General features: G+C 42.0%; 2 protein-coding genes across 10 annotated transcripts in view; one reads left to right on the top strand and one right to left on the bottom strand.

Moving 5' to 3' along the window:
* Positions 1-1,379, top strand: part of Topbp1 (DNA topoisomerase II binding protein 1) — a 59,056-nt gene extending 57,677 nt beyond the window's left edge. For all 5 annotated transcript variants that reach the window (XM_063249016.1, XM_063249015.1, XM_063249014.1 and 2 more), the window contains one exon: positions 694-1,379. In XM_063249016.1, coding sequence (XP_063105086.1) covers positions 694-837 — 144 coding nt within the window. In that variant the 3' untranslated portion in view covers positions 838-1,379. The remainder of the gene's footprint in view (positions 1-693) is intronic.
* A 6,267-nt stretch (positions 1,380-7,646) lies between these two features.
* Positions 7,647-23,475, bottom strand: Cdv3 (CDV3 homolog). 5 transcript variants are annotated; one of them, XM_063249018.1, is made up of 5 exons: positions 22,857-23,475; positions 22,166-22,242; positions 12,292-12,434; positions 11,197-11,356; positions 7,647-10,063 (listed from the first exon to the last, which is right to left on the bottom strand). In XM_063249018.1, the coding sequence occupies exons 1-5, from the start codon at positions 23,100-23,102 to the stop codon at positions 9,913-9,915; spliced, it is 777 nt and encodes a 258-aa protein (XP_063105088.1). In that variant the 5' UTR covers positions 23,103-23,475; the 3' UTR covers positions 7,647-9,912. The 5 variants fall into 5 exon arrangements, with proteins under 5 accessions (XP_063105088.1, XP_063105090.1, XP_063105091.1 ...); XM_063249020.1 differs by having other exon boundaries at positions 7,647-10,781; positions 22,857-23,473; XM_063249021.1 differs by having other exon boundaries at positions 7,647-9,885; positions 22,857-23,473.
* Positions 23,476-24,630: the final 1,155 nt, after the last annotated feature.

The following is a 24,630-nucleotide window of genomic DNA, read 5'->3' as shown; positions in this document are numbered from 1 at the left end:
CTTACTTAACTTTAAATTTTATATGGACTGGGCATGGTGGTTCACAACTGTAATCCCAGCACTTGGGAGAGTAAGACAGGAGAATTGCTCCAAGTTTGAGGCTAGCCTGAACTGTATAGTGAAACCCTGTCTCCAAAAGACAGAAAAAGTTTTCATATGTACTGTATTTGGGAATATTATACGAGACCTAATAACATACACTTAAATGACAGTTACTGACCATATTTAATCCTTATTTTACCTGTGAAACCATTAAGGTCTGAGCTAGCTAGCCCCACTGTATCTGAGCTGACCACTCATTTTTTTGATAAAGGGTGAGACTGTCTCACAGGGTCTCTTCACTAAATGCAGTGTGCTGACTGGCAAAGGAGTTAATATGCATTGTTTTTCTACTGGAAGGTAGAATAAAGGAGTACACCTGTAATCTTAACACTCTTGGAGGTGGAAGCATGAGGGTCACAAGTTTGATCCCTACCTGGGCAACTATTGACTTGCCAAGACTCTGCTTCAAAACATTCAATAAATAAATAAATACGGCTGAGGACATAGCTCAATGCAAAAGCCTCGGATTCAATCTTCAGTGCTGTCCAAAAAAAAGGCACAGCAGAGTAAAGGAATCTGTTGCTTGATTTAAACTGTTGCTTGATTTAAAGTTTGAAATCTGAAAAAGAAATGTTTACTTTGCCCTTACAGGAATCTCCTCCTCCTGTAGAAAATTACTGTCTACCAGAAGCTGTTTCATTTCTTCAAAATAATAAGGAACCTGGACCTGGCTTATCACAAAAGAGAAAAGCTTCTGCAGAGAAAAATAAAGTCAAACGATCTAGAATACACTAATCAACTGCTCTTCGGTTACCAAACATCCAATGTTTAAGTTAATGGCCTGAATGTTACTGTGATGGATTTCTGTAATAAAGACAAGTGCCTAAAGAATTGTTCCAGAAAGTAATGATGATCCCAATTGAAGTTTTTAACACCTGGAATTCAATCACTGAATACTGTTCCTTAATTTTTTTAAAAAAAAGTTACGTGTAAAGTACGATTCCTTAGCTAGGTTGTTTTTAAAACACACAGATGTTTATTTTTCTCAAACATCTGAGGCTGTAGCTCAGTGGAATTTGCATGGTGATGAGATGTGCTCCAAAATATCATTTAATTCATGAAAACAAAAGTTGTCAATTGGGGTTTTTCATGTTTCCTTGATTTTACTCTTTAATAGGCACCTGAGCACAGGGTTAAAGAGAAACGTGGGGCTTTAAACCTATATACATGTTTTGTATATATGTATATGTATGTTTGTATAAACTTCCATGATGTTTGCAACTTCGGGCACCAAAACTTGGAAATGTGACAATAAAGAATAAAAACAATAACTCAAATTAGTATCCCACCCTTATTCTGTTAATTAGACTCAAGTTAACTAAGCATTCAGATCTTAAGAGTCACCCAGCACTAAAACTGGAAACAAACACAGCAGGAAACTCTTAATACTAAAATTCTTTTAACTAGTAAAAAGCAACTACTAAAAATATAAAAATAGCAATTGCAAAAAGCAGCTATTAGGCTAACACTGAGGAAGCTGGGCAGAACTTGACATCAGGAGAGGGTGCTGCCCTCTTTCCCAGATTTGAGGTAAAGAAACTTGCTGGAGGTAGCTTGGGCTGGGGAGCACAGCCCACCCTGGGGACCATGTCAGCAGTGGGGAGGACCCTGCAGGAGGAGGTGTGGGCTGCTGCGCCTAGCGCTGCCATGTGAAGGTGATGAAGTGTAGGTACCCGGAGCTCTCCTGACCACACATGGGAAGCAAGCCTCTTCCTTGCTAGCATTCAGTTCTCTCCTGGTGGCCTCTGCTGCTGAGCTGCTGTCCTCACCAAAAGCAGCCCATCTCAGGAGCACAGCGGCATCTGTCTGTGAAGGAAGGTGGGCATTGAGATTTTGAGGATGCACAGCAGACGTATTTCTTGTGTCTTCACTAAAAGCATCTTCTGGGCCTCAGGACAGTTTGGAGGAGCAAGAGCTACAGGATGATAAAATTACTCCAACACTGCTGTGCAAAGAAGCCCAATCTTTCCTCCATAGAAACCCAGAATCTCTAGCCATGCATGCACCTGTATTTGTGAACTTAGCTACTTGTAGAACAACTAGCTAGCACAATACTTGTTTACAGGAGAAAAGCCCTCAGCTGAATCCAGAATACAGAAATTTCTACAAGCCAAATGACCAGGTTTCCAATGGTAAGAAAAATAAGGTGGGGAAATGAGGGGAGTCTTCAAAGACTGCATCAAAGGTTCACCTGAGCCTGCATCCAGCACCAAGAGGAATCAGTGACAAAACAGGAGATCCGATAATATAGAGATTTCTTAGGTGTGTAACGGCCTTTAGGTCAAGAGCATCCATTGGTAAGCCAACTTGAAGGCTGAGCCAGCCTGGGCAGTTCAGTTACTTGGGAAGACTGTCTTAAAAATTTAAAGGGCTGGGGATGCAGCTCAGGGAGGTGGTCCTGGGTTCAAGCCTTAGTACCCCCCCCCCCCAAAACACACACACACCGCCAAGCATCTACTGGTAAAATATGGATGAAAGGGGTCAGAAGTTACTTTTAAAATAACCCAGGCAAACGGGAAGGTGTTCTCAGGCTGAGTTTTGTCACATTTGTTGAAATTGGGTTTGTAAAGGGCATGTCTTACACTATTCTCTGTAATAATGTCATTGCAATTTTTATAAAACATTCTAAAAAACTAAAATTCCACACCCAGCCATTTAAAACCAGGACAACTCAACTTACCCCAGCATTAAAGACTTTCCACTGTACTTGGAGGGAAGCTAAAGGCAGAATGCTGTGCCCATGCCAGGCTGGGATGGGGTGAGCAAAGTGCATCTCCACGTCAGCATCGAAGGACACTTGTTTCCTGTTTTCCTTCTCTTGTGTGAAACCCAAGGAGCAGAGGGGAAGCAGACCCTCCAGGTTAAGAACGTGTTAGAGCCAAAACACTGGTATGGAAGCCAGGGCGCCTGCACTACCAGCTGTGACTTCCAGGTACTTAAACCACCTGACCCTATCCTGTGCTTGAAGGGCTTTCAGGAATGAACCAGCACACATTTGCTACTTGTTTACCTGATTAGTACAATGCCTGGCCCAGGGTTAAAGACTATAAATTTTAAAGTTCGTTATTAAAAAAAAAATTCCAATGGTGGTTAACACTTGCCAGGCTGGAGTTAAGGCTTTAAAAGTCGGGAGAATGAAGGAATACTGTGTAACCTATGTCTGCAATCTGCTCTTCACCTCCCATTAATGAAGTTGGGAATCCCTAATTAAAGGTATACATGCGGTGTTCACCTGTAACCCCAGCTACTTAGGAAGCTGACAGGCGAGTCTCACGTTTGAGGCTGTGTCAACCTACTGCAATTGGGTTTGAGATTTTAAAAGGGCTAGAGATACTGCATCTCAATTTGCCTGATGCTCTGGGATTGATCAAAGACTGCATAAATGTATACCATAAAACCAGAGAAACGCCAAAGCAAGGCATGATAGCCCTGGACATGCAACCCGCCCCCCAGCCAATGCCACAAGGCAGCCCTGGTGAGTCAAATAAAAACAAACAACCTGCAGAGCTGACACCAGCCCTGCAAAGGGACTGTGGTACTGGCTCCTAAGTAGGTGAGTCCCAGGTTCTACTGCTGTCAGGCTGATCTCTGGTAAAATTAACTACGGTTTCTGTCGCAGAACTGTAAAGAAACCCTTGAAATTTAGGTGTAAATGGGGAAAACGAAGGGTACATTAAAGCTAGCCAGCTGCAGTATAAAGCAAATTAACCTGTACAATAAGCAAACTGGAGTAGTTACAGATTTCCTGTCAAGGCACAAGCCAAACAGAAGAGTACTGTGTTACAGAAGGAATGTGCAGCTACAGAAATCTTATTGGTAAACTATTAAAAATGGTCCTGGGGCTGGGGATTTAGCTCAGCGGCATAAGCACCTGCCTTGCAAGCAGGCGGTCGTGGAGTTCGAGCCCTGGTACTGATAAAAAGTTAAAAAATAAAAAAAATTTTTAAAAAAAGGTCCTTATATTGATAACTAGTGTATTTACTACTGCAGGTACACATACCTCCTGCCCTTGGCTATTTCTGCTCATTTACCAGTATTCAAAAATGCATTTAGAAGCTGGGCATGGTGGCACATACCTGTAATCCCAGCATCATAGGTCACTGAGATGGGAAGATTGTAAGTTTCAGCCCAGGCTAGACAACTTGGTAAAATCATCTCAAAATTTAAAAGGACAGATGTAACTCAGTGGGGAGGATTGTGGGTTCACATCCCAACAACACTATAGAATAATGTGCTGAGCCTAATCCTTTTTGGGCTAAAGATACAATTTAAGGGACTTCCTACCTACCCAGTGTTAGTCCTGGGACTGTTTTCCAACACTCTATAACAATTTATACATAATCTAGTGGTACCCAAATTTTGCTGCACACTAGGATTAACTGCAATTACAAACAAATTACAAACAAAACAACTGTGTGCAGACTACATTCTATATGGATTAAGTAAGAATGTATGGAGATAGGAGTCAGGCATAAAGATCTTTTAAAAAATCACCAAATTATTCCAAAATGGAGCAGGTTAGCTGGGCACAGGGGCACACACCTGTAGTCCCAGAATTGGGAGGCTGAGACAAGAGTGTTGCTGTGTCTTGGAGACCAGCCTGGGCTACATAGTGAAACTGTCTCAAAAAGACCCCAAAAAACAGAAACAAAACTATGGACATAATCTTAACAGCTGTCTTACACCTAACAAAAACCTACTTAGGGCTCAATGTGCTGTCTAAACTGGACAATGTCTCTGCTCTGAGTAGTACTTTTCTAGTTTCTACACGCTAATGTTCAAAACAATGCTTTATTTTGTACATTTCGCTTCCCTACACAAAAAGATAAAATGCTAGAGACGGGTTAGGAACAGCTCAGTACAGAGCAGGGGTAGCAAACGTATAACACGTGTGCTGCCTCAGGCTGTATCACTAAAAGCTCTAAAAAGTTCAATCACTAGTATGGATCTTGCCCCCCCTACACACACAACCCAGGGGAGGTACACACCAGTAGAAGTTGGGTAGCAGAGGCAGAACTGTGAGCATCAGACTGGACCACATAGCAATTTCCCGTCTCAAAAAACAATGGGAAGGAAGAAAAGGAGTGGAGGGGAGGAGAGGAAAGGAAGACAAGGGAAGCAAAGGCAAGACAGGTGGGTAGATGGTATAGAAAATTACACCAGGCTCCCTTTGGCAGCACACATACTAAAACTGGAATGCACAGAGATTAGGATGGCCCCCACACGAGGAAATTACACCATTATTTGTTACAAGGTAAGACAGTAAAAATATGCCATTATCTCAGAGCTTGAGATAAAAAAAAGTTTCAAATAAAGCTTGCCATAGTAGACCGCTACTTACAACTTTTTCAATCATCCCATTAAATCTTTTTTCCTAAAACAGCTTCTCTCAAGACACTGAAGTTGGCAGCCTACAGAATGCCAATGGTCTCACACCCACCCTCTTCTATAGTATTCAGAGACAAAGGATCTTATCTTCACAGGAGTTTCTTGGTGCACGCTTTGATTAGCTCCCCAAAATGTTACACTGAAGGATCAAAAATGGTTTTAAAATGGTTAAGTCCTATTGTGACCACTCATCTTGACTGGACCTAGAAATACCAAAACACACTCCTGTGTTCCTGTGGGTATTTCCAGAAAGGTATGGATCAGGACTCTTGACTTCCTCAATGGGTCCACGGAAATAATCTAATGGTTTTATTGGGTGGGGGAAATGGGGCTTGGGTGGAGAGATCAGATCCTGGGACAAAATTTGGGCACTATGTATGTTCCTTGGCCTCTTCCTCTGGGACTTTTGGAAATTCACCCTCCCTGGCTTCTGTAAGATGAAGGGCTTTCCTCTGCCCCAGCTACCATGGTTTCTGCCTGTCCATGACTAAAATCAGCAGTTAGCCCATCACAAGACTGAAACTCATGAGCAAAAATAAACTTTTCCTCCTTCAAACTGTTTATACAAAGTATTTTGTCACAACGTAAACATAAAGTTCACATACCTATCCATCTTGTTACATCGTTACTGAGAATTCTAGCTCTCACTTGGCATAACATTAATAAAGACATTAACTATATTGTCTATCTTATGCAGACCTAATTCTTTTGTATCACACAAGTAAACACTTCAATTAAAGGTGTCTTTCATACTACTCACTTTTTGTATCAAGCCCAAGAGAATCAACTTGTAACTTGTCTGCCTTTCCCAGGCCTTCCTCATACCTGGCTTTAGTGGTTAACAAACTGAAGCTACTATCACACTGCAGCTTCAGGACACCAAGGACACCTGCTCATGATCTTCCTTCAGATCTCTAAATAACCCCATTGACTTGTTCCCATTCCCCAGACATACTCTAACCTCACTTCTTCACATCTCTGTCAACCAGCCCCTTAGCCTGATGACCTCATTCTATTATTATTCCACAGTCCCAACTTACTGAGTCTCCACCTGTGCTCTCACCGGCAGCCAACTTCACATTCTAAAGGAAGGTAAGCATTCAGTGTGCCTCAGCTGAGCTGTGGGAGTCTGTTTAAGAAATGGTGCTGAGCAACTGGCTATCCATTTGCCCAAGGATGAATGTGGATCATCAGCATTCTTACCCACACCACTAGAAATTAACTGAGTAAATCCAAAACCTAAATGAAAGCTGAACAATTAAAAAACTAGCTGTATCAAAGTGGAACTGTTTCAAAAACACATTGTGTATGTCTGCGACCTCAGTGCTGTGGGAGGCTGAGGCAGGAGGACTACGAATATAAGCCCAACCTGGGCAACTTAGCAACATAGCAGGATTCTGTGTCAAAAATTTTTACAAACGACTGGTAGCACAGATCAATATGAAGGTCCTAGGTTCAATCCCCAATATTATACCAAAACAAACGAATAAGGCATTGCTATCATGTTACAACATATGTAAGCTTCAGAATATGCCATCAAAGAGGCAAAGATCATTTATTTTATAATCTTTGTTTTTTTGAGGCAGGGTCTCATTACATAATTCAGGCTGTCCTTGAACCTGGCCTCGACCCACAGCAAACTTCCTGCCTCCCCAGTGTGGGCATTACAGGCATGTACCACGTACCCAGCCTCTATAACCTTTAAGTATGAATGTCCAGAAGAAAAGTCTAGAAAGGCTAAAAATAGAATACTGGCTGCCCAGAATTGAGAGATGTTTGGGTAGGGTGAGAAATGACAGGGAAATCTTTTGTTCTGGAATAATGACTGTATACAACCCACCTTCTCTGGCCTAGAAATTTAGGAACTACAGCCCAAACAAAATCCTGGAATTTAAAATTGCTGTGCTTCTGAGAAAAAGCTTCAAGTGACAAAGCCTCCAATCTTTAGTCTACAGGATAAAGATCTGAGGGCCCCTTGCTGTGTTAAGCATTTATTTGCACTCATTTTCACCAACACTGTCCTCTGCTTGTCAAACACCAGCACACTCCTAAGGCAGCAGTATCATTCACTCACCTGCAAGGAGCCTGCCATCATGTACCATTTCCAAAGACAGCTTAGGTTAAGGATATGGAATAAAAACTATTACAATCCGCAGTCCTTAGTACTTTTTATTGAATTCGTTAATGTTACAGAGTTCTTGCACTGCCAAACCATGCCTGAGAATCCAAAGAAAGAAATGGTACAATGGACTGCCTCATCCACCCATCATACAGTATATTAAAACGTGATTCCTGTGCATTTTTGTAATTTCACAATCTTTTAAAAAAATGGTAACAAGAGCCTGGAGTTTAAATCTGCTGCAGGTCTTCAGATTTCCAGTACAGTGTGCTGTTAAATAAAACCTCATATTCATTTCACTTCACCTCTCAATAACATAACCCCTGACAAAATTTTGTAGGAAAATGCATACTTTTTCTGTAGCAAAATGTGTGGCTCAAAATCCAAGAGATTACTTGTTTTGGTTCCCAAATGAAGTCTTCAGCTTAACCAAGAATCTCTTACTTTCCCTTCATCATCCAAACTCCCCTGGCTGGCTCAGCTACTCACCCAAATACACCAGAAGGCAGGCATCGTACCTGCTGCCTCAGAGGTGGGCAACGCTGCTACCCACAGTAGCTGCTGGACCTGTCAGGAGACAGTGTACAGCCCTCCTAGGAGTCCGACTGCCACATGACATGTTCATCAAGACTGAAACTCTATAGGAAAATGCCCAACACCAGGACAGGTTTACTTACCCACTCGCTTTACTTTTGCCAGTAGCAAGTCTGCAACTCCTGCATTTGGCAAAGGAATTTATTATAGAGAAACCTAGACTCTGCATCAAGTGGTCACTAAATCAAGAAATAGTTCCACCGAACTAAAGATACTAGACCAAGGAAAAACTGCTAGAATCTTACTAGGTGGAAAAAAAGTTCAGTAATCCTGGGGAGTTTCAAAGTTTCTTGCAGGACTACCATATATTACTGGATAGTCTGTAGCCCACAGTTATTAAAAGAAGTGCTACATTAGTATCTTTAGCCCTGCCTTTCCAAATGAACACTATAAAAACACAGCAAAAGGCTGTTAACAGAGCTAGCTGGGACAATCACTGCATCTACAGAATGGCCAATACCTTAAAAGTCTGGGCACAAGTACATAAGGAAGTCTTGTCAAAGATCATGCAAGATCCATGAAACTGAAATGGGTGCTAGGTGAGGTTTAGCTTTGTGGCTTTGAATCTGTAGGACATCAGTGAATCCCTTCACCCAGTGATGGCAAACCTTTTAGAGCTTTCAGTAAAATGAATAGCCCACCGAGGCATTTGCCACCACTGCCTTAGCCTGAGCAGAAACCATACTCTTTCCACAGCAGTTTACTACACAATTTAGACCTGATTAGAGGAGGCTGTAGCAGCACCTGAAGTAGAGCCTCCAGCATCCGCTGCCCTTTACATCAAAGGCTATTTGGTTCCACTCTAGGGATTGGCAAATTCACAAGACATCACAATTCAAATGCATATCTCAGGTTACTTAACCAAGCAATATGCTGTCAAAGAACTTATTCTAAGTCAAAGCAAAAAAGGCCTTAATGTGGAACACAGAAAGAAAGCACTATACAAAAAAAAAAAAACTACTAAAGGAAACTAGATTATTCCCCCAGCCCACCCTCTTTCCCACTTGGTGGACCCAAGTTTGGTAGAATTTAATTTGTAGTTACCTCAGACTAACTAAAAATTGAAAATTATAAATCTCAGCCCTACTCAGATGATCTGAACATATCAGTTTGTTTTGAAAGCGGCATGTTTCAAAAGTCTAATATAGCCACAGCTTACTACAGAGTACTCTTTAGGGTAGGGCACAGGACAGGTTAATTAAGGTCACTTAAATCTTCATCTTTTACAGCAGATCAGAACCCAGATGGCTGACTTTCTGCAGGATTTCTGGTAGGAATCCAGTATAGCTGGTTTCAATGTTCACATCAACACTTTAATAGCTGTAACCTTCTTATCCAGAAGTTGTGATCCACATGAAGTCCACAAAGAGTGCAGCAAATCTGAGGTAGTCAACCCTTACAAAGGCTCAGTATCTGAACATAAAAAGATTTTCCGAATGACCACTGGCTGCAGGTTTTGGTTTTTTGTATTTGCAGAGCAAAAAAGTGTTGAATCTAGTTCACACATTTATATAACAATGAAAATTCCCCTAAATCCAATATACATAAAGAGCAGTTGTGATACTTTCAACTTCCATAGTGCAATACGCTGGTCACTTGCATGGTCTGTATCGGATGCTGTAGATCCAACAGAAATCAGATGATGAATGGCTGTTCATGATGGTTAGCTGTGGTCTAGTTACCTTAGAGGGGTTAGCAAAGACCATTTCTTAATTGTAATGTGTGTGGCTGCATTTCTGGTTTTCAAGCACAGCATACTGGTTGTCTAGCTGAAGTTTAAGGGCCTGGTTTTTTGAAACCTCATCCCTACCTCTATTTTTGTGTCTTACTACTTCAAAGCTCTTCTCCATTTCTTTATCCCTAAGGGAAAAGAAATGTTATCAGTAAATAGTTCTTCACTAGAGTTTTTTGGAAAATGTCCTTCCTTTAATTTTTTTTAAAAAGCCACCCCTTAAAAGAATCTTGGGGAAAGACAGAAAGGGAGAAATGGTACATAAAATCAGCATTGAAGTATTTTAAGGCTTCAATTGAACAGAAAATACACAATACTGTACTGCAGCTCTTATGGTCTCATCTTCCACTAAAGAGCATTACTGCAGACCTATCTTGGGACCAACCTGGAAACAACCGGAAAGAAACTGTAATGACTCTTCCTAAGACTTTCACTTTTAGCAATTAGTTGATAATGTTTATGTATAAGGGTAACAATTTTCTTATTCAAGTAAAGTTCTCATGATAACAGCTTCTCCTCATTTCTGCTTTGTGGGAGTGAGTGTATGGGTCAGATCAGATAAGGAAAGACGGGCAATGGTGAGTCACTGCCCTCCCAGACGTCCCTTATACATTTTGTACCACAGAGTAGAGGAGCCAGTCCAAGTGGAGGTTTAAATTCAAGCCAGCTGTGCTCTCAAAGAGGCAAAAAGGCTGGGATTTACTTTAAAAGCCACCCCAAAAAAAATTTCCATCTGATGTCATTTATATTTCTTCCCATTTTATTTACTTTTAAAAATTCATGTCCCTAAGATGTAGATGAACCATATGTGGTCATTTAATTCCAGGTAGCATTCATTTTAAGTACCTGCTGAAATAAGATTATTTTAATATTAGATTTATGAACGCCAACATCATTCACCTATTCATGTTTACTGAGAATATAAGGAACACTGTGCTCCTGTATTTCAAAGTTCCATATAATAAGGAACATAAACTAGTAATATACTTACAAAGAATTCTAGTTACATGATTTGCCATCGCCTTAAAACACACACCAGGGCTTAGAGAGGCTGATGGATGGCAGAAAGCATGGCTTTCCTGCTCTTCCCCTTGCCCTGCCCCCCTGCCTCCCTCCTAGGTTCCTAAGATCCAGCCTGGTTCTCAGCTGCTTGTCAGCACATAAAGCGTAATTTCCCTCTAGTGGGTTTGCATACCCCCATACCATCTCTGGGACAAGGGCTGGAAGGTCCCACACAAAAGGCAGTAATTAGGGTACTTACCTCCGGCTTTCTACATGCTTGGCAGTGGACTGCAAGGATGGAAACTGTGTATCACTGTATATTTCTGGTGGTCCTTGTGGAGTTTTCCTTGTTGTGGTTAGCCTGGCCCCAGGAGGCCTATACACACCACTAGTCATTGCCGGTTCTGGGGTTTCTGTAACTAATATTTTACAACAGTTTAGAGAAACTATTTTCAAATGTTCTGCATTTAAATAAGCCATTCCTAGACTCCTAGATCATTTAATAAGAAAACAACCTCTGATACAGAAAGGGTATATGGGTGAGACCAATAGCAGGAAAAGCAGTTTGAAATGTTTCCAAAGTGAACACTCTCTTTAGGGTAGTACTCCAGCTGCTCTTCCAGGTACAATCTGAACTTTCTAGGTAAACAGCTCTAAAGCGTTGCTATGGAAGTGGGAAGAAATCTGCTGCTGGTCTGGGCAACAGCCCTCAGTTTCTGTGAGTAGATGTGAATAATCATTTTTTTACCTGATGACAAACTAAAGGAGATGCCACATGTAAACAAAATGCCTGTGCTGCTTAAAATTATAAAGATGATAAAAAAATAAAAACAAGTAATTAGATAATCTATTTCATTCTCTTCCACATCAATGAAGATCTTCACTGTTTTTCTAGAAAATTCAGGTAACACAAGAAAAAAGTTGAGCAGCTGAGCAGACCATGATCTACCATCCCAATAGTTTGGGGACACAACTTTCTAAACTTTCCTAACTCCCCACCTCATACTCAATACATAAACAGAAACATGTACATGGTTTCCACATATCAAAAACTTCATTTGGGGCTGGTGGCGTAGCTCAGTAATACAGCACTTGCCTACTATGTGTGAGGCCCTAGATTGAATCCTCAATACCATAAATAAATACATTAAATACTCGGAGCACAATGCAAGTTGTTGTGTAATATTTTTACACAATAAAAACATGTCTCTTAACTTTCAAATTTCTTCCATTTAAGATCAAAAAAGTTTTTCCAGAGCTCGTAACCATACCATAAGCATGCATTTAACTGAATGCACAGGCCAAGTACAACTGTGTATCAGAAAGCTGTCTTCTGAGACAGAAACAGAATTACCAATTACTGGAGTGGGAGGTGCTTGTACCGGAGCTGTTTTGTTCCAGGGACCTGAAGATTTCTCTATACCACCACCACCTCCACCTTCTTCCCAGTTATCTCCTGGATCTTCTCTCTTTTCAGTATCATCTTCTTCTTTTTCACTATTGGAAAAGCAAACAAATGAAGAACCACCAGGAAAACTGTCAATCCAAATCCTCAGCTGTATCAATGTATCTCCTGACAAAGCCTAAATGCTTTGTGTTTTAAGGAAAAACAAAAATCAGGGGAGCAGGAGAAACAGGGGATTTTCATTTTTTCTAATACACTGGGACTAGACTTCATGTGAAAGAGACTTCACTGCTAATGAAAAAAAATCTAGAAAACTCCATTTTGCAAGCCACTTTATACACACAAGAAAACTCAGGAATGTTTAACATTCTGGTGCCTGTGACCAACTACATGATTATTTGCGGCAGCCCCAGGTAAGTGCTAGACCCCAGCTCAAAAAACTACAAGAGACTGACTGTAACGCAGAGAAAAGGGCAACTTGAAGAGTTAAATGCACCATTACAAATTTTTTCTAGGACCAATGTGTACAAACTGGCATTTATAGTAAGTATATTTTTAGCGAGAAAAAAATGAAGGGTTTTCAAAACATGTAATTTTATTTATAATCCTTCAGCACATGTTACAAAATGCTCTTGAAATGAGAATTCTCACTCTAACACAGGAAAGCAAAGATATGTCCACAGTTTACATCAGTCAGTGCAAAGATCTCATTAGTTTTCAGTCTCTGCTCCTGGCATGTAGAACACATAGAACCCTTAACACAAATGCACATTTGTCATCTATTAAAGAAAATGTAAGAGCCCAGTCTTTAGCTTCCCAGTTATAAATACAAAAGATACACTCCAAGGAAACACACGAAACACACCCTCCAAAGACTATCCATCTCTGTTTAAGAGACAGGGTCTTACTATGCTGCCCAGAGTAGCCCTGAACTGCTAGGCCTTTGCCTCTTGAGTGCTGCAACTACATGTGCTCAGGTCAGCATGACCAGCTATAATTTTTAAAATATTTTTAATTTCTTTACTTTTGTGTATCTGTGGTACTGGGGGGGGGGGGTCAAACCAGATCCCTGATCATAGTCTTACTCTGAGCTATATCCCCAGCCCTGTTTCTTTTTTCTTAAATTAGAACCTACAATTTCTCCGAGGTATCTTTGATTTTTTTTCCTTTTGCTGGGCTATTATTTTCCATAAATCTGATCATTCTAAATGATCAAGTAATACACAACTTATCTCTCTTCTGCTAGCTCAACAGCAGGAATATTTAGCACAAAGCTGTTAGGCATCATCAAACTTCCTTTCTAAAACTGATCCTGCTGATTTACCTGGCAGTAACTCCTAACCTTTCCTGGAATTACTGTTTGTGACAGTGATGGCTTGCCTTAGGTCCTTAACTTCTTAATCTATATGATCCTTTTTCCCTCTTCCTAATGTTCTGTCCCTTACATCTGTTCTCCTCATGATACTGTATCCAACCATTATGGCTTTCACAATGCATGGATGACTCACTCCTTGACTTGCTATGTGAACTTGAAAACCATGGCAGATAGCCTTCCCTAGCTCTCATCAAAGTGTGTTCTCCTCCTATTAAAACAAGGTATGTTCTGACTGTAAGAAAAACTTCTTTCATGATAGGCTCTTTTAAAGCCAGAGAAAATTTCAAAGAAAATGGCAGTATCATGTGAAGTGCTACCAACCAGAGGGGACTCCAACATTTAGAGGCTAGGGCTCCAACTGTGAAGGCAGGGAAAGGCATTATACGTTCGGTCCTCATTAGGACTACAGTGAGAGGAAAAAAAAGATGAATATGACCAAACCACCCGTGAGTTTTCCTTTCAGTTTATTAACTCATAATGGAATTCTACATAACCATCCTCAATCAGGCCAGGCCTATACTGATATGGCAGTAATGTACAAATAAAGTCAGTAACTTACTGAAACATCTGTATAGCATAAATGTAAATACATTTAGATCAATTTTGGGGGCTGGGGATTTAGCCTGGCACAGACTAAATACTTAGCATATCCAAGGCTGCAGGCTCAATACCTAGTTCTGCAAACAAACTATTAAAAAATGTTTTAAGGAGTAGCTTTGGGTGCTACAATGGAGTTATGAACTAATTTGAAAGCCACACTGCATAGTTCAAATCCAGGCTCTGCCATTTAGTAGCCAGGAAACGTTAAGAATGGCAGTTAACTTCAGTTTTTTCATATCTAAAATGAAGATAACAGCCCCATTACAAAGATTAAATGAGTTTATGAGACACACAGCACCTAGAACAGTGCCTGGCACATACTGAACACTGCTAATAGATGTCTTTTCATATTCATGCGTGTTTTTACACAAGTACCACATACACCAGAAGAAAAATGTAGTTTCCAATTCAAAACAAAACATGAAAACATGTTTTTATTTTTTAAAATTGGTGTTAGTACAAGTTTGCAGTACTCGCATTTTATAATCATTTTGTGGAGTTGGTACATGTACATAATAGTTCGTTTCTTTAAAATGTTTTTAAGCCTAGGTGTGGTGGCACATGCTTGTGATCCCACCTTTTGGAAGGGTGAAGCGGGAGGATCACCATGGGTTCTTTGAGACCAGCCTGGCCACACAGTGACCCCAAGGCCAACCTGAGCTACACAGCAGACACTGTCTTAAAAACGAATAAATAAAATGTTCTGAAACTGAATTTTTGCCCAGCATGGTGCTACATGCCAGTAAATCCCAGCATTTATGAGGCGAGGTAGGGAGAGCACCAAGAGGTAGAGGCCAACCTGTGCTACATGAGTTCAAGGCTAACCTCACTACAAAAGCAAAACTCTGTCTCATAAAAACCAAAAAATAAATAAAATGAAATTTTTGCAAATGTCCTGGGTTCATTTCCCAGTACTGCAAAAAAAAAGAATGAATAAAATGTTTTTGTTATGTGTTTTTTGTTGGGGGGGGGATATGAGGGACTGAATCTAGGGACTCTGGACTGAGTCACAATCCTATCCCCTTTTATATTTTTATGTTGATACAAGATGTTGGATAAGTTCCTAAATTGGCCAGGTTGGGCTCAAACATATAATCTTTCAGCCTCAGGCTCCCATACTACTGGGATTAACCATGTGCACAATTACACCCAGTTTAAAACTTTCATTTTTTGGCAGGCTCTTGCTATGTAGTATAGGCTTGCCCTGAACCCTCTACAGAGCCCAAACTGGCCTCATGCTCCTGGTAGCCTCTTGAATGCTGGACTAATAGGCATGTACCACTGGGCCTGGCTACAACTGGATTTTAAAAGATGGTTACTACACAATAGACCCTGTTTTCTAAGGCAGGTTATTTATTTCTTTAGTTAGTTTTGTCTTTTTGAAACAAGGTTTCATTATGCAGTTCAGGTTGACCTGGAACTCACTTATATAGCCTAGGCTGGTCTCAAACTCAGTGATCCTCTCACCTCCTCTTGCATGCTGAATTACAGGCATGTGTCACCGAACCTGGCCTAAAGCAGGTTATTAAGTGGGATGAATGCACCAGTAGGGCTATGAAGGTCATGATTTACCCAGGAGTTTAACAGTGGCATCCAAACCTCAGAATTAATCCAAAACCAGTTTAATAAAAATCAAAAAAATTCTACCACTTTTGCAGCCATGCCAATGTAGATACATTGTAATGTTATTTTTCTTGGTTCAAGGGTCAAAGCATGAATCTTATTCACCTAGTTAACAAGTCATGAGTAACAATATCCCAACAACCCAATCCATGCCAGAGAAAGCAGTAGAAATCTCACACAGACTTCCATAGCACCCACATACTCTTGTATATACACCATCCACAGCTTTCAAGTGCTCACTTACATTTACCTATTAACTAATCAGTGGATAAATTCTAAACTATTAAATGAACTACTGATTAGCTATTAACTAATCAATGTTTAAATCAATGATTAAATTTCCAAACAAGTCAGTTATGATTATGTACACCTATAACCCAGCTACTAGGGAAGCTAAGGCAGGAGCATCACAACTTAGTACCACGGTGTCTCTACAGGGGCTGGAGACACATAACCCAATGGTAGAGTGCTTGCCTTGTATATGTGAGACACCTGGGGTTCAATGCCCAATACCATATAAACAAAATTCTGAAGTATGAGCTAAATTAAATACTAAAAATTGTCTTATCAAGAGCCTTCATCCCAGATGAAAGAACTAGGGCCCAAGGATTGCCAAGGGTCTTGCCTACAATCCACATTCCTAAAGGCAGGGTAGAAATAATGTGTATGTCTTATTGCGTTTTCATATTTCAGAAAATGTCAATTCTCCAAAAATTCAAATTCCAAAGGTAAAAAAACATGTTGCTAAGTTATTCCTACAGAAGAAAGTCAGGCTAAAATTCAGTATTTCACACAATACAGTATATAATTTTTTATCAGCTAAACTCTGCTTTTAAATACTATGATGCACATTTATGGCCAGAATACTGCCTTATGCTTAAATTTCTAAGGCACTATTGGCTAGGTAGCAGAAAACAATAACACTAGGAGAGGAACATTAACTGAGTAGCTACTACACCGGACTGTCACAGCCATGTCACAACAAAATGAAGGCAGGAGAAACCCAGCGGAATAGAGGAAAGCTGGCAGTTAAGCCCCTTCCCTACAGTCCAAAATAACTAAGCTAAATCACAGGGACATCAGGGCCCACATTCCCTCACTTTGCTTTTTACTACATTTTATCCTCTGCATAGCTCTAAGGTAGAACACAGAATTTTCCCTCTACGAGAGGAGAAATTAATTTCTCTTATTAAGGTTAATCAGTATACTTACGAAGGATAGAAAAAAGCCAGGCACAGAGACAGAAGCCCTTAAACCTGGCAGCCTTGGAGGCTACAGTAGGAGGACCCCAAGTTTGATGCCAGCTTGGACAACACAGCAAGATCTTGTTTCCAAAAAAGCCCATTTTTATCTTTATCTCAATGGACAGAAGAATTCTGCAATGAACTATAATTTCCCTTCCCCAACACCAGGGGGAGGTAGCTGAAACAAAAAAAACAACTCCAAACGTTTTTCCCTATTGTACCAACTACTGCTACACAAAAGAAGATAAACATGCCTCATCTGTGCCAGGCCTTCAGTACTGAAATGCACCACACTTACCCAGAAACACTCCCCATCCTTCCCAGGTACACTGGGGTCTCTCCTGTGCCTCCAACCCCAGCACACTTCTTTGAGATTATCTATTGTCCTTCAATCCTAGCACTGAGGAAAGCTGAGGCATGATGATGGAAAGTATGAGCCTGACCTGGGCAACATAGCAAGATCCGTCTCAGAATAAAGAATAAAAAGGGACATGGAGGTGGCTCAGTGTGTAGGCTATAGATTCAATCCTCAGTATAGCAAACAGAACAAAACTGCTACAATAAATCTAGCCTGTATTCAGGAGTAGTTTTTTTCTCCTGAGCAGCTCTACTCAATGCATTTAAAGATCTAGATTTCTAAAGAAGGTCCCAAGAAGTCACTGGGTTCCATTTGCTCCATAGAAAAACATACACTTCCTGTTTACCCTTTTTTTTACTCTTTATATATTTTAGTTTCTCATGTCAGAGATATACTACTGCTACGAACATGGGTCTGCATGTATCCCTGTAATATGACAACTAACTTTCAGGAAGATACAAGGGGTGGGGGAAAAAAGAACTGCAGAAGGAAAACAAAATGAAAGTGGAGCTTTTACAAATGGGAAGGGAATGAAGAGTTGGAACAGGGAGGAAGGGGAGCTGACCAAAAAAATTATAATGTACATATACCAACTCCCCATGGTAAATCTAATCAGTATATTACCAAACATGTGCTAATGAGAAGTAGGGGAGAAAAAAAGAATTAGCAATATGGAGAAAAAAAAAACGAAACACTGGGCTCCAAGAAACAATCCTTAATTATTTCCCCCCAAATCCATTTAGATGGAGGAGGCCTACAGATTCTATAATTAACTAATAATTTAAATTCAAGTATCAGACTCTTATTACCATCAACTGCTTTCCTCTCAAGAATTTGTCTATAATGACCTGATCTTTAATAAAATCGATTAATTTTGACATTAACTATTCTTGAGAACTGGGTGTGACAGTATATGTCTATAATCTCAACACTCAAAGAGGCTGGGACAGGGCTGCACCAAGTTCCTGGCCAGCCTGGGCTACATAGCTTGTACACGGCCAGCCTGAACAACAAAACAAAAGCCTATCTCAAAAAACATAAATGGGGCTTGAATCCAGGGCCATGGGCATACTATGCAAGTGTTCTACCAGTGTTACACCTCTAGTCCTTTATTATTTTAAGAGAGTGTCTCACTAAGTTGCTCAGGTGAGCCTCAAATTTGTGATCCTCCTGCCTCAACTTCCCAAACAGCTGGGCATGGCCAGCCACACCCAGGGATTATTATACTGTCTTGTCACTGAGCGAGTCCTTTTCTCTTACTGTATCCTCAGAAAGCTGATTTTAGTTATGATGACCTTATATATGCTCCCAATATTCCTCCCCTAATCTTTGTATTATAAAATAGGTAACTAACTCATGGTTATATAGCAGAAATTCCCAGGAGTTAAGTCATTCTAATTCCTTACTCAACAGAGAAGACAGTCAGTAGTAACCAAGCGCCTTCTATGTGCTGGACATTTAAAACACATCCTTTTCAAAGAATCCTAACATTCCGACTAGTCTGTTTTGTAGATGGAATGTTCAGAAGTAAAATTACTTGCCCAAGGTAACACAAGCTCGAGACAGTGGAGGTCAAAATGCAAATCCAAGTTTGTCTTTCTCCAGAGGCCCATGTTTTTGCTGCATAACTCATTTATGTGAGCCTTCTACCTAGGAACAAGTATTTCTTTTCTTGATATTCCCTACTGAATTTCACTGTTAGGAATTTTTCTGGCAGTGTGTGGAGTGGTGGTGGTGGTAAAAATAGAACTCGGGTCTCAAGCACTCTAAAAGGTAGTGCACTATACCACCAAGCTACACTCCCAACCGCAGGGCCAAAGAATGTAATACAAAGTTTATACAAAATACTACCACAAGGTGAAAATTCTAGTAATCATTATTAGAACTTGTATGATTTTCTACCCTCAAGCTTTTCCTGGAACCTAGATTCCCCTCTGTTAAATGATTTAAGGCAATGAAAACACAAGCCCCAGACTCCACAGTTTCTGACTCACAGAAGCAGCTTTCTGAAAAAAGGAGTGTTTTGCAATGTTAGCAGGTTAGCAAAAGACCTTTGAGACAGCCATTCAGCAGCAATGACTAGATGCTCCCAAAGAAAAAACACACAAAAAAGTTCGTCTATGAGAGGCTGGCAAGGTGGCGGACACCTGTAATCCTAGCCTGAGGGAGGCTGAGGCAAAGAGGATCGAGTTTGAGCTCTTCCCAGGCAACTTAGCATGACCCTGTCTCAAAAACAGTAAAAGGGTTGGGGATGTGGTTCAATGGGGAGGCCCTGGTTCAAATTCCCAGTAGAAAACAAACAAAAAATATAAGCTGTTATATATCAGATCAATCAGAACTTAAAACACTCATACTAACTGAGATTTACTTATTCGTCTAGTGAAAATATTATTTAAGAAATATTTGTTCTTCAAAAGCAGCCAATAGTTCAGGACTAGACTGAGCCTGTCTCTAACAAAAAACTGTTAAGTTAGGGGTAGGGATGTAGCAGCTTTGTAGTGATACAATGCTTGCCTGACCTGAATGAGGCCCTAAATTTAATCCTAGCACTGGCAAAAGCAAAAAGCAAAAAGTAGTCAATTGCTAAAAGACTACAATAACTCTGAATATGAGATTTGTATCTGCTGATAGAAAAAGTTCAGTATAAATATTCTCCACAACCTTTTCCCTTCAGAAAGCACTACTGAATAAGTCCAAATCCAACAAAAACCAAACCAAATCCAAAAAACCAAACCAAACCAAAACAATTCACGTAATTCAAATCAGAAAAGGAAAGGCAGACCAAGAAGAACCTAACCCTACCACAGATTAGGAGCCACACACACAAGTAGTTCCACAACCCTAAAGGACAGGAACCTCACAACCTCACAGCCCACGCTTCCATTTTGCTTCCATTTTTACAAGTCAATCACCCAGGAGAGAGAAAACAGACTGCTATTTTCCAAACAACACTTTTTCAAAAACGTTTAAAAACACAAAGGAAGCCAACATGTGGCCATGAATTAAACTCCAGTGTAACCACTTTTACTCAAATACAACAAATAACCTTCGGAATGGAGAAGCCAAGCACAATGAGGCACAGCTGTCATCCTACCCATTCTAGAAGCTGAGGCACAGAAGGTCAAGTTCAAGGCTAGGCAGGGCAACCTTGAGAGCCCTTGTCTCAAAAAAAAAAAAAAAAAAAAAAAAAAAAAAAAAAAAAGCAGCTCAGTGGGAGGCCCTGGGTTCAGTTCCCAGCAAAGTAAACAAAAATTTTTTTTTTTTTTTGGTCTTTTTCATTTTTACCGGTACCGGGAATTGAACTCACGACTGCCTGCTTGCAAGGCAGGCGCTTATGCCACTGAGCTAAATCCCCAGCCCAAAGTAAACAAAATTTAAAGCTAAATGGCAAAGACACACTTTCTATAAGTTTTCCACTACCCACCAGGTGGATTTTTCTTTAGTCAAAAACTCATAAAATGACGCTAAAACACCTAAGGACTTTACTGCTCACTCTAGGGAAGTGGTAAGCAAATATGGAAACTGTCAGCCCTGGTTTTTCCACAAAAGTTACAAGGCCATAAATATTACCACCTAAGAGATCAAAAGAATCTGTAGTTAAGAAAATATGTGCCAGCTGGTAACTGGCACTACATACAAACCGGAGGCAGTTAATTGAGACCACTTTTATTTCTTTGAGGTTAAAAAAAATACTAACCAAAAAACTAATCTTAAAGCAATGGAATCATACAATCACCACTTTTTTCTACTTTTCAAACCCCTGAAAACATGACATTTATTTAACATAAATCAGACTACCATGGATCTGATGTCCTTAATTTTAAATTCAATTAACCAACTTTAAAAAATTACTGTGCTTTTAAAAATAGCACACTTGGGCCAGGGATACAACTCAGTGGCATAAGCACCTGCCTGGCAAATGCAAGGTCCTGAGTTTGATTTCTGGTACTAGGGGAGAAGGAGAAAGTAAGCTTAGACCATGTAATTCTACTCTACATAGTTCTAGAAAAAAAAAAAAATCAAACTTTGTTGTTAGGATACTGCTTATCTTGGTCAACAATAACTGGAAGGGTTAGGCTGGTTTCACTGTGTAAAAATCTGTACTTCTATGAAAGTATCCTATACTTCAATTATAAAGATATGTGTTAACTTGTTTACTGCACAATGGTAAGACAAAATGCTGGAAAGGATCTGAAAAACACCCGCATTATTTTTGAAACAAAAAAATAAGCTGAATTCAATCATCAGTGTCAAAAATAAAACATTCATCCAGATGAGCTGGCACAGTACTTGGGAGGCTGAGGCAGGAGGATTTCAAATTCCAGGCCAGCCTGGGCTACACAGTGAGATCATGTCTTACAAAATATTTTTAAAAAAAAAAACGATGAATTTTAGGTGTCTTAAATAAAAATCCCTAACCAGAACTGGAGGTAGGCAAACTATCACAAGAGTTTTTGAATTAACATAATGAGCACAGAGAACTACCTTCATGGAGCTATAATCTACTGAATTTTTAAACTCCTTCAGTACAAGGCTACTTCGATGCTGCTTTACAACTTAAGAAAAATCAATCTTGTGTCCAAGTTGTGAGATTATCTAAACCCATTTGCACTCACATCATACCTTATTTGCATGGCCTGCACTCTGAGTCCACTGTAGTCAACCTCTTTTTGCTCAAATTCTTTCCACTCATCTTCTTCCTGTCAAAGAAATACCTGATCAATCAAGGCTATTTTCAAACATGCAACTAAGCAGCTATCGAAAGGATGTGGCTGGACTTTTAAAGAAATCCAGAGCCGTTTTCAGGCCCAAGTCCTCTCTCGCTCGATCCCGAGGACATGCCCAGCCGTCTAATCATAACTGCGGTCGGATTTCTACAGGCGAGCTGTTACTTTCAAGTCAACTAGGAAAAACCAAGTAAAGAAACCAACAGTAACTCCATGACTATATTTCCAGCTCTATGTTTCCTCGACTTTTTCTTTCGCCGGCTTAGGGACCAAGTCGTGCCAACATAGGTGCCCCGAAGGCGACTTAACACGCTTAACAGCAAATTCAGGTCCCACTAAGACTCCAGTCGAGCGCCAATCACTCGGAGGAGACGTCACTCACAAACGCCCCGAGACGGGCGCAGTGGCCCCAAGTGAGCGCTCCGAGGGGTCCGGTTCCGGCGAGCCCGGCCGACGTGGGCCGCCGCGTCACGTGGCCGCCCGCAGCAGCCGTCCCGCCCGGGTCCCGGCCGGCGCCTTCCCAGGAAGCAAGGCAGGGACGGGCACACGCGGCCGAGCGCGCACCCCACGCGGCACCGGCCCCTCACCTTCGTCACGGCCTTCGTGGCGGCCCCGGGGCCGGCAGTCCCCGCGCCCGCGGTCCCGGCGTCGCCTGGTCTGGTGCCCGTGCCCCCGCCGTCGCCTGCCCTGGTCCCCGTGCCCCCGCCGTCGCTCGGCCTGGCCCCTGCCGCTCCGCCCGCGGCGTTGGCCGCGCGGCTGCTCCGTTCCTTCTTCTTCTTCTTGTCCCTCTTGGCGAAGAAGTTGTCCAGGCTCCGCTCCTCCGTCTCGGCCATGGCTACGGCCTCCTCGGCCCGGATGGGTGGGGCCCCCGGCCCGCAGGGCTCGGAGCTCGGGGTCGAGGCCGCTCCTGTGCTCACGCTGCCGGGTGCGGCGGCGGCGACGCCTCAGCCCCGCGGGGTCGCCGAGGCGTGAACGGCGGGGCAAGCGGCTCCCCCCGCACGCTGCCGAGCAGTGGTACGGTCCTTCCTCGGACTGGCGCGCCGCCGCCTGAGCCCGCCGGGGCTACCGTGACAGCAGTGCGGGGTCCCGCCCGCCCCACAGGAAAGGAAAAGGAACGCGCGGGCCAGAGGTTCCCGCAAGAGTGCGCAGCTAGCGGCGGCGCGTGCTAGAAGGAGACGCGCGCGCAGGCCCAGAGAGGTGGAGAGAGGGGGTGGGGAAAAGGGATGGGGGCAGGCAGGGGGAGGACGGAGGGCGGGCCTCCAGCCGAGAGGGGCGGTGCATGCGCCTGCGCACTTAGCTCCGTCCGTCGCTGTAGGCGCGCCGAGGGGGAGGACGACGGGAGGAGAAGGAGGCGGGGTAGAGCAAAGAGCCAATCAGATGTCAAAACGAAGCGCTTAGGTGACAATCCATGCTCCGACTGGGCGTGCCCGGTGGGGGGCGGGGAGAAGCGGCTATATGTAAAATAAGTGACGTAATGACGACTCTGGTCTCCCGATTGGTCGAGGGATTTGCCTGGAGGGCGGGCATTTAGGGGGCTGGTTGGTGACTTGGCTGAAATGAGCCCGCCTGGAGGAGCGGGTGTGTTTTTTCTGGGCGCATGTGTAGGTTGCACGTGTGTCTACTCGCTGGGCGCCAACTGTGGCGAACTTTCACGGAATGGAAACGCACCGTGTTAAGCCAGCAGGGTGAAAGACTGTCCTTCCCGCTCTGCTTTCACCTCGGGTCTGTCAGTCATTACTTTTCATATGTTCGGGATGACTTATGAAAGCGAGAGGAGCAGTGGGCTAGAAGTTCAATTTCCACTTATTAAAAGATCTTTAGAGAGTATCGACGTTGAACTCCACCGTCCACTAGATAGATCTGCTAAGATCAAGTTAAAAAGATCTGGGGATTTAGCTCAGCGGCATAAGCGCCTGTCTTGCAAGCAGGCAGTCGTGAGTTCAATCCCTAGTCAGTCCCTGGTACCGGTAAAAACGAAAAGACAAAAAAAAAAAAAAAAAAAAATCTTACCCTCCAACTTGTTTGCAAAACGGTACAGTGGTTGTTAGGGTTAGGGGGCAGGGCGCAGCAGTTAGCTGCTGGACAATGCTTAAATGTGCAGTGCATGTGTCGTGGAGTATCTTTTCAAGTATACTTCGAGTTCCTCCTGCCCTGACTTGAGTCTAGACCTTCGCTACATTTTGTTCTTCACGCTTGTCCCCAAGAAAAGAATTTCATGTCACAGAACTGGGAGCCAAAATATCCACGCAACCTCTAGCTTTACCACTTGCTCACCCTTGAGACCTTAAGAATGAAAAAGGCGGTCTTTCAACGTTCCATTTCCTCTTTTAAGGCCAGAAACCAGCTGTCACAAACCCTGAG

The sequence above is a fragment of the Cavia porcellus genome, unplaced genomic scaffold (assembly GCF_034190915.1).
Source record: "Cavia porcellus strain 051 isolate PalLab524CR breed Dunkin Hartley unplaced genomic scaffold, mCavPor4.1 scaffold_5, whole genome shotgun sequence".
NCBI classification, from domain to species: Eukaryota; Metazoa; Chordata; class Mammalia; order Rodentia; family Caviidae; genus Cavia; species Cavia porcellus.
The sequence above is the reverse complement of the archived record's forward strand: the minus strand, read 5'-3'. Positions and strand labels throughout refer to the sequence as shown.